We start from the raw sequence: 12,967 nt of genomic DNA, 5'->3' as shown, positions 1-12,967 counted from the left end.
GTTCAGCCACATACGTGTACGTCTGAAGTCCATCGGGCCACAAGCTGTGAAGCGATAAGAAGTGGAGGGTTGTAAAGGTATGAAGTGAAGGAATCGTCTCCGCTCGCCAAGTTCGGCGTGACGGCGGATGGCTGGCCGCCAGCCGGGCTGTTTGCGCTCTGCAGCCATCAATCTATCCTCCAGCCCAGATGGCTGTGATCGCTGTAGGAGGGGGAGACGTGAGCTCTACCTGACGGGGATTATGATCAAATCTGTCTTCATGGGCTTTTACTTTGTAAAAAATCTGACGTCTTTACAGACACGGTCACACAGAGAGCGTGTTTTGGTGATAATCTGCTCATGTTCAACTGTTGACCCTGCGATACACCAGGACATGGGGACATGTCAATAACACACAAACAATCGTTATAGACCTGCATGGATCCTCTGTCTCCACGACTACAATAAACTGAGACACAACAAATCAATCACAACCTGGCTTTAGTTCAAACATGAGTCAGCAGAGCCTCCCACAACGCCCTCGATTTGTTAACATTGATGATTTTGTGGGCAGCTACAAAATTGCATAAAGATATTCAAGATATTCCTGATATTTTTTAAATACTTTCCAGGTAAAGGAGTACATTGATGTAACATGTAACTGTGCGTACATGTTGGGATGCAAGGAGCAGCACCGGCAGGTACGTCCCAATGGGCCGATTCAAGGAAAACACTTTCATTCAATAATTTAATAAAGCAGAAAAACGTACAAACCAAGAGTCCAGGACAGCCTGCAGAGACTAAATACACGAGGAAAGGAGTGAGGAAACGAGAGGGAGAGGAGACGACAGTGAGGGTGAGGCAGACAATCACACGGGGGGGAGACGAACAGACGAGAGCCAAGAGGAGAATGACTTTCAGAATAAAATAGGAAACAAACTATAAAACAAATCCCAGGACCGTGACAGAAACATGGAAAATGAGTTTATTCCACTGAAATGCTAAACTAGAACAACCAAGAGTCTTTTAGCATGAAATTCAACTTTTAGATTTAAAGTAAGAGTAAAGATTTCAGTAATAAATAAATGATGTTGAATAAGATATCCCTATTATTAGTAGCATTACATTTCATTGCTCTAAAGGACCCGTAAAATAAATACCCCAAAATTATAATTTACACTTATCATATACTCACTTCATGCTTTTACATGCACTAGCTCTGCTTTAAAGACCACCAGGCCCGCATACTTTACACTCTGCTCTTTGCACTCTAAGACTTTCTGTGATACTTTCCTGACCTGATTTGGATGTTTCACTTGTGCAACAACAATGTAAGGTATCTTGTCGCAGCAATTAAATGTCAGTGGGAGTTAAAATGTCATCCGTCACTAACGTTCACCTTTGACCCAAGCCTTTTATGAGGAAGGTCTTGGCATACAGTGTGTGATACTGCCATCATGACCCTCTGAGGCTCTGTTCCCGTGGATATGCTGCGTTGCCCGGAAGATTGTGCTCTAATAAAACGTTATTGGATCAAAGGGTTTTCATAATTGAGTGCACGATAAATCTAAATTTATCTGTTTGCCAGACACGCGCTTTTAAGTATGAAAGTGGGCAGGCAGTGGTAGAAAGTTGGAGGGAGAGAGAAGAACAACTTTCATCAGCATCAGATGGAGCCTTTTTTTTCTCCTTTTATTAGTCAATTTAGGTTTTGTTCTCTCAATGCTGATGAGTTCACACACAACCCACACCCTACCAACGGTCAATACAACAGCAATGCCTCATGTTCACATGAATGCAAAACACTCGCTAACATCCATCAAGAACAGTCAACTATAAGTCAAACTGCTCTGTACTGCCCACCACAAATAGACTAGACTAGAAATATCTCGCTTTTCCTGCAAAATGCAAGCAAATGCACACTCACACCCAGAACAGAAGCCTCTTTTTATGATAAACCTTTATGCTGCATTTAAATTCCTCTGTGAATTCAGTTTTAGATGCCATTACTCGGCGCTAAACGAGGAACACGGTAAAACACATCTCAGACCCATTTGAAACTCTTTGTCCTTTGATGTCGCCGTGTTTCGTGTTGGAGTCTCTTCATCTTGTGATGAAGCTAAAAGCTGCGATGAAAGAACTTCCTCTGGGATGTGAGCACACTCTCAAATCATTTGCTGGATGCATTTGCCAGTAATGGGTGAATAACCATGACGGAGTGAGCAGAACATGATGCAGAATGTGAGCGTTAGCCCGACCACTGTGCTGCTCTCTGAATATCATGCAGCCTGTAAACCAGCAGTGCGTTATCTGAAGTAAGGATTTAAAGGAGCTAATCAATAGTTGATATCAGCATTGGATCACGTGTCATGATTTTTATTCCCCTCGGTGTCTTCGCATCCTTCAGCTCGTAGTTTTGGTTTTTGGAAACTTTAACTCCTCAAGCAACGGGTGGCAGACAAAGTCAGACAAACGTCGGTGAACATAGTGGAGCATTTAGCGGCTAATGAGCCACATCCCTCAGGAGGTGGAGGAGACCAAAGCAGAGCTAAGAGGAGACTAAATACTGCACTTCAATTCATCTAGTGGCCAGAGACACAACTCCAAATGAAAGCTTATGTCGCTGATCATCTGCTGGACGTAAAAATAGGCAACTGTCAAACAACAAACGTAGTAAAATGTCTAAGCTGTGTTCACGGCTTGTTTCCAAAGCCCTCAAGTGGCCAAAAGACCAGATATTGCAGGTTTGAATATTAAATGACTGACGTTAACGTATTTCAAATACTGACTGTGAGCATCAATTTCAGATGTGTATAAAAGGAATGAGTGGGTGAACGGCTGAAAACACATTTCATTTCACAACTCGTCTCCCTCATGACAGAAACGGGCCATGTGATTACAGGTGACTGTTGGTCTCATGGCAGTCAGGTCCATTCGGGGTTCTCGTCAGTCTCTGCAGCTCTGCAGCTGGACGTCGAGCAAACAAATTATTCTCTGGCTCTGAATCAGCCAATGACACTGCAGGGCGAGTCCAACACGTGCTCTCACTATTTGGGCTTTGTTTGAAGCCATGGGGCTGCTGATGGAAGCAGCAAAATCACTCTTCCTCCTGAAAACCAGGAGAAACAACAGTGAGAAAAACAGTCCGGCCGGGCTGCGAGTTGTAGCTCTGCTGCCGGAGTAAGTCGTCTGTGCCTGTAGCGCTCATTTGCATAGTGTTTGCGCAAGTGAGCACTCACTGAACCACCTGCTAAATCTTTGTGATTACCACTGTGTTCTACTGAGATAGGCTGAAAAAGGTCTTTATGTGATTAAATGGTGCATGAAGGGGATTCCACCCACTGACCATTACGCCGCTGGTCCGTCTATTCTAAGAATAAACACTTCTGCGACAGGAAGTCGTGCATTTCCGCTGATCAACAATCTTGAGTTGTTTATCGGAAGAAAGTGCATTGAACGTTGACAATCTATATGTTTTCATCGTGCCGGTTTTGGTGTTTTGATGCAGACAGTCAAAAACTCAGCCACAGAAGACATGAAGTAAAAACGTTGTCATCCTCTCTGCTGTGCATTTATTCACTGCAACTGACAATCTGATGCAGGATAGGAACATTATGGGGATCTTCTCCTCAACATTCATTCCTCTGATGTCGCTTCTTCTTCAATTAGAAGTGTTGTGAAAAATACATCAGCGTATCCCTGTGATTTGCAGCCAAGTTGATTCATATAAATTGTTTGATGAAGCGGTTAATGAGGATCAGACAGCTGATGACGTAAAGGATAAAGGAAATGATGCACGTGAGAAACACATTGAATACATGTAGTAAACACTATATTTGTGTCTCTTTCTTGTTGCTGAAACGATCTGAATTCAGAGTGGCTACAGGATGAAGTGTCTCCAGCTGGGGAGGAACAGAATATAGAAGTGGCAGTTTAGGCAACTGTCAATGTTCAGCCACAACCTCCTCCCCTTCTCTATTTGTGCATCTTTTTCTCCTCACCCTCCCTCCCTCCCTCTCCTCCCTCTCCTCCCTCTCCTCCCTCTCTCCCATCCTCCAACCCTTCGATACGCATCAGAGACAGCCTGCTCTAGAGGCTCGTCATGCTGCGTGAGTAAAAGACTTCTTGCGCCCTGAGTTCACCAAACAAGTACAGAACGGTCTGGTGCAGTAGCCTAAACAGAATCGAATAAAAATGTACTTTAATTCACATGTTTGCGCGTGCAAGTATATTGCTTGAATGTGTCTATTTTGGAGGAATGGAGCCTGTGTGGAGTCAAAGTAATGATTTTCTAATGAAGGCAGCCACTCAAATAACAACTGACTGTAAGTGGAGAAGGATCAATATTAAATGAGATGCATTATGGTGCTTTTCGTGAGGAATACTGCTAAAAAAAATCAATCGCTGTAAATCACTTGCAATATTCACCACCAAGACAGATGGACGTGAAACAACAGCAGCAGCCTCCCATCACTGCAGGGCCACATGCAGAAGAACTGGACTCCTACAAATCGCTGTAGCGGCCGCGTTGGGGCCTTTTGTCATCGCAGACAGCTTCGTCTTTGAAATCTCTCCCTCGCTCACTGGTGTCTTGGTGAGGATGACACTGAAATATTGATGATAATTATTATGATGGATGCGGATTGCAATGCCCCCCCCTCCCCCTTGCTTCGAGAGATAATAGATGCAGCTTTCAAGCCAAAAAGCACATTAAAACTTTATCCTGATGAAAAGAAAGAGTGGATTTACACACGTATCTAAATGAAATTCATCAAGGAGACGTCTCACTCTGTCTGGGTAAACTAGCTTCATGTTGGATGCACTGCTCTGCCACAAGTAATCAATAGCTGCTCGAATGTGCTTCAAACGCAGCATAACAAGTGTTCAGTAATTAGTTGGATGACTCCTCAGCCTCTTCTGTTCTGCCAAAACTGGATGCACTGGCATCATGTGCGCAGTCTTTCATTGTTTTCCCATGATGTTGCATCGCCAAATGTCATGTATTTTCCACAACAAGATACATGTAATTTGGGAGATCGCTCTGCCGGGAGTGCAGAGTGGAAATAATTGCCCAGCTGCGCAGGACAGGAAAAGGACCCTTCATGGTGTGCATGTGACCCCCGAGTGTAGTAAAAGAAAACGGATTAATGGTGCAGGAAATTCAACGAGGACGTTTAACAGCACGAACATGACGCTGCACGGTGTCTTTACTGTCAGATTATGTAACATTCATTATTAATATGGAGGAGGTATTCATACTTAATGAATGATCAATACGACAATGTAAAGATACTGTGTGACAAGTTACAGTATCAGCAACTCTTCTCTGACTGATGCTATGATGTGTTTCATATCACTGGTGTATTAATACTGATAATAAAGAGTTCATGTTGTCACGTTAGAGCTATTTGTAATACACTTTTGGTATAGTTTATAAACTCATTTGTATTTTCATTATTGATGTGAGGTGACTGTAGTTGCTTAATAAGTTAACGTTAATAAGGCAGAGAAACCATTAAATGGACAACAAAGAGCAAGTAACTTAAAAAGGACAATTTGTGAGTAAATGTGCCGTGTTTGTATCAATAATCTGAATTTATTGAGATTGTCGTTTTTCTTTACAGCTCAAAAACATGCATGAATTGTGTCTTCATATTGATATTTGATATGTATTTTCTGATTTGAGCAGAATGAAGATTGCATTATGTATGTTTGTTGTGTTTATTAAAACATTGTTGATGTTGGAATGCTCTCTATCTGTGACTGATTTTGACAGCCCTGCTCCTCCCAAATCCCAAATAAGTGTATTTGTATTTCAGTTATTGGATATCTATAATATTTAGTTTGTTAAAAGATCAAACGGGGAGTTAAAGTGTGCTTCTTAGTTTGTCACTTCAGTGGTTTTTAGAACATCTCACCAAAGGACTGCAGTGGAGAATGAACCAGCTGGCTGACGCTGGCACGTTTACAGAAACGTTGATTCATGTGTGATGTTCTTACAAATGAAGAAATGAGATCAAACTGACATCTAAGTGATCCAGAACATGAATAATGTGACTGTGTGGGACTACATACTGTACATTTACCTGACTGTGGATGACACAATAAGTATGTATTCAATCATAGCCCATACATCATATAGAGACCATGAAATATGTCCTGTTTGGTGTAAAAAACAAAAGACTGAGAGGAGTATTTAACATTAGGATAATGTTAAACCCTGAGGTATTTCAACATATTGGGGTTTAATCAGGTCAAAAGACAAGCAAAACGGCATTAAAAGAGAAATAGTCGACATTGTAACTATGGTTATTATTATTATTATTAATATTCTATTTGGGACACTGGACTATGAAACGCGAGATGAAGGCTGGTCTTCGTGTGCTGCCTGCAGCAGCTGTTCTGCTCCTGTATAAATACGTGCGGATGATGCTCAGGGACGCACTTTCGACGGCGCTCAAACACCTCCGACCACGTGACCAGCAGGCGCACAAAAAGGAGCCTTAACACCGCCCGCTCCCACAAACACACGCGCACACACACACACACACACACTCACACACACACACACTCACACACACACTCACACACTCTCTCTCTCTCTCTCTCTCTGTCTCTCTACCAGCTGCCTGCCCGGCTTCACTGTATTTGACATTTTGTCAGCAAACGATAATTCCCCCGACAAATCAGAAAAACAACAACATTTGTACTTCTTCACCTTCCAGTTATTTGCGGAGTTGCTGCAACTGTTTGTGAAGAGAGTGAAGATAACAGACTGGTTTACTCCCAGTTTCATTTTTTTTAAAAATCGTCATGGATCGTGGAAAGATGCTTGTTCTTACAAAAAGGTACGTTTTTATTTTTTCATTATTTCTATTTTACTTTCTTTGTCGGTGGTTATTTGTTTTATTTGTATTATTGCTCAATATATTCGCAAAGATTTGATCCAAAACTGGTTTTAGACACATTAAAAAAACCGCATTTCATTCTCATCGGGTCATGCAAACGTTGTTTCTGCTCTTTTAATAACGTCTTATTCATGCAAACTTCACTGCTGATAAGTGATCGCATCATGACTGGCATCAACATGTAAACGGATCGTTGGACAGATACGCGCGCTCTTTATCTTGTTTCTCCTTTGATGTCTAATTAATCCAATGATTATTCTTAATGACCTGCTTTAATTAATAAGAGAGCCTGTCCGTCCTGCGTTCTGAATTCAATGATTTCCCCTGAGGCTGCACAGGTTTGTCATCAACTGTTCAGATTCCCACTATTGTCTGGGATGCATCTGTTCTGGAGTCAGCTGGCTGATAGGAATATTCCCCCAATATCTCCCAGCAACTAATATACATTCTACTTTAATAACCATTGATGTTATGTATTCAAGTAGATCTATCATGTTATTGTTAGAAGATGTATTAAGTAATTTAATGGATGAAGTATGGTATTCCTTATGGAAGAAAAATCTCATTTTTTCTTCATAGATGTCCTTTTGCATGGATCTAATGCTGTTGCGCCGCACTCGTCTCCACTGAGCATCTCTACAGCCACACAGCAGCCATGAAGCTGGCTCTGGACCGGATAGCAGGCACCGCGATGAGCACGTTAACAACAGGTGTCCAGTATCTCGGCTCCAACGACGCCAGCTACGACGACGCCTCCATTGACTCGACTCTAATCAAGAACCGGGTCCACTTTGAGAAGCCTCACTCTGCCTCCATCAGTAACTCTTTCCCCGGACTCGTCCCTGTAAATAAGGAGGTCATTTACGGCGGCCTCGCTCCCATCTTCCCCACCAACGTATCGGACTTTCTGTTGAGCAATAGCACATCTGCGACACAGTGCGGGGAGGACTTTGTGGACAACATGGAGTGTTTTATGATTCTGACTCCTAGTCAGCAGCTTGCAGTCGCCATCTTGGCTCTCACCCTGGGAACATTCACGGTGCTGGAGAACCTCATGGTGCTGTGCGTGATCCTGCACTCCCAGACGCTCCGATCTCGGCCTTCCTACCACTTCATAGGCAGCCTGGCTGTGGCTGATCTGATAGGCAGCATCATTTTTGTCTACAGCTTCCTGGATTTCCACGTCCTCCACAGGAAGGACAGCCCCAATATTTTCCTGTTCAAGCTGGCCGGGGTCATCGCCTCCTTCACCGCCTCTGTAGGCAGTCTGTTTCTCACCGCGATCGACCGCTACATCTCCATCCACAGGCCCATGGCGTACAAACGCATCGTCACGAAGACTAAAGCGGTGATTGCCTTCAGCGTGATGTGGGCCATCTCCATCGTCTTCTCTCTGCTGCCGCTGCTGGGGTGGAACTGCAAGCGTCTCAACTCTGTCTGCTCTGACATTTTCCCTCTAATCGACCAGAAGTACTTGATGTTCTGGATCGGGATGACAAGCATCTTGGTCCTTTTCATTATCTACGCCTACATGTTCATCCTCTGGAAATCCCACCACCATGCCGTCCGCATGCTGAGCCGCAGCTCCCAAAGAAGCGTGATTGTCTACACCGCAGAGGGGACTAAAGTGCAGACGGTGAGGCCCGAGCAGGCCCGGATGGACCTCCGCCTGGCTAAAACCCTGGTTCTGATCCTGGTGGCCCTCATCATCTGTTGGGGCCCACTTCTAGCCATCATGGTTTATGACCTCTTTGGGAAGGTGAACGACTTCATCAAGACCGTGTTTGCCTTTTGCAGCATGCTCACCCTGCTCAACTCCACCGTGAACCCTGTGATCTACGCCATGAGGAGCAAGGACCTGCGCAGGGCCTTCCTCAACATCTGCCACCTGTGCTGGGGAGCGACGCAGCCTCTGGACGGCAGCGCCGAGAGTGACTGGAACAGCAGGAGTGTGAGGGGCACAGCGGGCGGGGCGGGGAAAGATGGAGCCGGCTGTGGAAAGCCTCGAGTAAAAGTAGCCCAGGTTACTGTTTCTGGAATGACTGAGACTTCTACCGCAGAGCCAGTCTAGAAGAGAAGCCGCCTCGCTCTCATACGACTGTGAAGTTATTGTAGAATAGTCCCAGTCCTCATAGTGCGCTGCTCTGTAACTGTGAAATGTGCCAAAAATAATAACTGAAAAACAAGTTTCTGTTGCTTTCAAGCTGAAATCTGTAATTATTATTATTGTTATTATCGCTGTATGGTGGAGTGCAATGGGACTCTAAAAACTGTGCATCATCGCTCTACTCTGCTATTGAAACATGATTTGTCTGATGATGATGATGATGATGATGATGATGATAATGATGATGATGATGAGGCCATATGGATCAAATGTTTTTCAGTAAACACTATAGTGGTATTCACAAGAACCGCCTGCATCAACCGTTACAAACCCAACAGTTTGAATATGCACTAAGTTACAGATTTCAGCTTTTAGGTCGACAAATATGGCGTTCCATTTAGTTCTTTGTTCTTTCACACGTCGTAGTGGCATTAATGCAAGGTGAAACTGAGTCTGCCTTCATGCAACGTGTCAGTTTTCAATGACAGCACACCGCTTGTAAGTACAATTAGCATCGTGATTTGAAATCAGCTATCGATGAAGATCATAGTATCGTGAAATATGGCAATTTATTGTTATTTTACTTTATTTATTGCATATTTGTTAAACTATTACTTTGCAAAGCAAAACGGCGAGTCACACTTTGAAATATGAAACAGCTTTTTGATCAAATCAAAACTTTAGTCTGTCGTGATTTGAGAATGTAACATACTTATAACATGTGTGCTTTTGAAACAGTTGCAGCATCTTGTGAGGAGCTACACTTTGGTATTTCCGTGAAGCATCCATTGTGCCATTGTGTCTCATAACAGTGTGTATAAGCAGAGACATGACTTCAATAAATATATGAAATTTGTCTATTCTTAATAATAATTTTGTCAACATACCAGGTGCCTTTTTCCCCCAATAAAACAATGAACTCTCAGCAAAACGTCACATCCGCACCTGCGGCAAATATTACATGACTATGTGTTTATAGCTGTAGGCCGGACCTTTGAGGCTTGTTTGATCAGATCAGAGTACAAGTACTGAGACAGCGATGTGTGTTTCAGCATCAAGCAGAAGTGCAAAAAGCAGTGAAGTGCAGAGTAATGTACAAATATATATATATATATATATATATATATATATATATATATATATATATATATATATATATATATATATATAATAAGCAGCAGGCTAAGGGGTAGATATGAATACGTTAAAATAGATTCAGTAATAAGGAATAAGTACAAGCTGTGGCAATTATTTGTGACTCCGCAATGGTCATAATGTTTTTTATGTAACACTGCCCCCCCGTGGACACAAAAGAGACACCAGCTGTCCATTGTCTGTATTATTTCCATGTATCATACTGATGAATGGTGTTACAGTGTAACGAGGCTCAAACACAACTAGATTAAATTAAACTAGATTAAATTCAACACGCGCACTGTGCACGATGTGGGGGAGCCCGCGTCGAGGAGGCTGTAACGGTAACCTTCCATTTCTCATTATTTACTTCTTCAAACTACACGACCCAGAATGCCTTGTGGCGCATTTCGCACGTGACGTCACGAGCCAGAGAAGCCGACAGCCCACAGCAGCCCCCATATCAAAAACAAGCAGCTAAGTTGCGTTGGCTAGCTCCCCTCTGTAGCGGCAGACAGTTGGCCCGCAGCCGGCGGATCGTCACCTCAACTTTTGGGAAGCAACTTTTAGAACAACGCGAGTTGTCAACCGCAGTTTTTGACGGACTAACTTCCGCCCAACAGGTAAGAAACAGTTTTATTCAAATGTACACCGGAGCGCACTGTTCTTAACCAGCGGCAGCCAAAGCTAACGTTAGCTTTGTTTTCTTTTTGATTATTTGCTAGCAAAGCACGGCTAGCGTTAGCTGGCTAGCAAATATTAAAAACAGCCTCAGCTGCGCAGTACTGTTAGCATGTATCGCTCAGCGAAGGCATCTGGTTTTAGCCGAACAACTCTCACTGTAGTCAGCCAGGCGTGTTAAAGCGAAGCCGTGGTTAGCAACTTAACAGATGTTATCGCTTCATTAATGTTCTGTTTCGTTGTTTTTGCCCCCCCCCTCTTTTTAAAACCCTGAAGTCATGGCGTGTGGAGCCACCCTGAAGAGGACCATGGATTTCGATCCTCTGATGAGTCCTACGTCCCCTAAAAGACGAAGATGTATCCCCGTGTCCCAGTCGTCCTCGTCCTCATCCTCATCCCCTAGGAAGTACCTTAGCATGGAGCCCTCGCCATTCGGGGAATCGTCGTCACGGCTCAGTGCAGGTAATGTTACCACATGTTGACCAGCCAGGGGGGCTGGAGAGGCATCGGCAGCGCGTTGAACCACGTTCTAACTTGCTGTTGTCCCACTAGAACAAATCCTCAACAGCATCAAGCAGGAGTACAAACGCATCCAGAAGAGGAAGCATCTAGATGCAGGCTACCCACAGCCAGAGTGCTGCTACTCTCCAGAGTCCCCATCCCAGTCGTCTACTATGAATGTTTCCAGCATGCCAGGTTGGTAGAGGAGCCCACTGCCTACAGGAGACACACGTGACATGTACTCAGGGCAACTAGAAAACACACACACACACACACACACACACACACACACACACACACACCTTAATAATTAGGTTTTTATTTGTTTGATTTGCACAGGAACGTCCTCTGGAGGCGTTTCTCCTACTAGAAAAGAACAGCCATTATTCACCCTCAGACAAGTTGGAATGATCTGCGAGCGCCTGCTGAAAGAAAAGGAGGAGAAGGTGCGGGAGGAGTACGAGGAGACCATGACTTCAAAACTGGCAGGTCGGTGCAAGTCCTCATGACACAGATCCACCGGGCCGTCCAAAGACCCGGAGGCATCCGATTTCAAATGGTCACATGTCAAAAACAAGTTATTACATTACTGCGTATAAAGTAAACAAATCCTCAAATCTGTGACACAGCAGGCAGATGTTTTCACTTCACAAAGCCAGCATTGATTCCTGACCCGCACCATAGTTAAGACAATAATGTACGCACGTCTTCACGCAATATTAACTCTTCTCTCCGGTTATTTCAGAACAATATGACACCTTTGTGAAGTTCACACACGATCAGTTGATGCGACGATTCGGCGAGCAACCTGCGAGCTGTGAGTTATTTCATGTCATCATTTCCACATTCCCGCCTCGCTGGCGACACTTTGTGAGGAGAGTGTTGGATCTGGGTTTGAGCTCCGCCGCCGTCTGAACTTTAAAGTCTGGTTTCTGTGTTTCGTTTCATCTCCCTCTTCACCAGATGTTTCCTGAGTGTGGCCCAGAAATCTTTTGCAAGACGTCCTTCTCTTGCTGCAAGCTATCATGTGATATCTCAAGAAAGAAGAAGAAAAAAGAAAAAGCTCATCATTGTAAGAGGTTCAGTTTAGCTAGTTTAAATGAAACGTTTCTTACTGTGCCATATTTCTGTCTTTGGGCAAAGGTTTATATGAAGCTGTTGTCAGTTGTTACCACTCTGTTAGCAACTAGGTGCTTCCTTATGTAAATGAATGGACCCTATCTCTACCAGTGGCCTCTGTTCCTCCTGCTGTACGTGTTCCTACAGTTATCTCACTTTTGTAATGATTCCCAGCATTCCAGGCTTTGTCACTTGTTTTCTGTTTGTTACATGTAAATATGATAAAAGCAGTGCAAGAGTTTTACTTACGGTTTGCTGGTCAATCTGAGAGGAAGGGGAAGAAACAGCAGTTTGTCCTCCTGTTCATTGCTTTTTAAATTGAGCATAAAGTGGGCTAATTAGACTTTTTGGTTTTTGTTCTCCCTACCAGTGTTTTATTTATTTTGACTTTTGTTTTGCTGGTATTACTTTGAAACCAATGTACTTATTGGAAAAAATAAAACATCTTAAGAGTTGAACATTGTTTTGATGCATGTTAACACATTTCTCTGGTATCTTTTGTAAGAAAATTGGATCAAAATAAGTCCAGTTAACTTCT

The 12,967-nt window shown here is 43.5% G+C and overlaps 2 protein-coding genes across 2 annotated transcripts; both read left to right on the top strand.

Annotated features, from left to right (window-relative positions):
- The first annotated feature begins 6,457 nt into the window (after window positions 1-6,457).
- On the top strand, window positions 6,458-9,822 carry LOC137884536 (cannabinoid receptor type 1B-like). The gene is made up of 2 exons (XM_068726359.1): window positions 6,458-6,827; window positions 7,467-9,822. Exon 2 carries the CDS (start codon window positions 7,543-7,545, stop codon window positions 8,956-8,958), a length of 1,416 nt encoding a protein of 471 aa, XP_068582460.1. The 5' UTR covers window positions 6,458-6,827; window positions 7,467-7,542; the 3' UTR covers window positions 8,959-9,822.
- Window positions 9,823-10,580: 758 nt separating this feature from the next.
- LOC137884537 (akirin-2-like) lies at window positions 10,581-12,887 on the top strand. Its single transcript, XM_068726360.1, has 6 exons — window positions 10,581-10,751; window positions 11,086-11,271; window positions 11,362-11,505; window positions 11,650-11,799; window positions 12,056-12,127; window positions 12,274-12,887. Exons 2-6 carry the CDS (start codon window positions 11,088-11,090, stop codon window positions 12,282-12,284), a joined length of 561 nt encoding a protein of 186 aa, XP_068582461.1. The 5' UTR covers window positions 10,581-10,751; window positions 11,086-11,087; the 3' UTR covers window positions 12,285-12,887.
- The last annotated feature ends 80 nt before the right edge of the window (window positions 12,888-12,967 follow it).

This window comes from Cebidichthys violaceus, unplaced genomic scaffold, assembly GCF_023349555.1.
Source record: "Cebidichthys violaceus isolate CVI_PGR_0920_01 unplaced genomic scaffold, fCebVio1.0.p SCAF_39, whole genome shotgun sequence".
Classification (NCBI taxonomy): Eukaryota; Metazoa; Chordata; class Actinopteri; order Perciformes; family Stichaeidae; genus Cebidichthys; species Cebidichthys violaceus.
The sequence above is the reverse complement of the archived record's forward strand: the minus strand, read 5'-3'. Positions and strand labels throughout refer to the sequence as shown.

Coding starts and splice junctions, on each gene's coding strand:
- LOC137884537 (XM_068726360.1), top strand. CDS start 11,088: ATGGCGTGTGGAGCCACCCTGAAGAGGACCATGGATTTCGATCCTCTG. Junction 11,272..11,361: donor GTCGTCACGGCTCAGTGCAG/GTAATGTTACCA, acceptor TTGTCCCACTAG/AACAAATCCTCAACAGCATC. Junction 11,506..11,649: donor GAATGTTTCCAGCATGCCAG/GTTGGTAGAGGA, acceptor TGATTTGCACAG/GAACGTCCTCTGGAGGCGTT.
- LOC137884536 (XM_068726359.1), top strand. CDS start 7,543: ATGAAGCTGGCTCTGGACCGGATAGCAGGCACCGCGATGAGCACGTTA.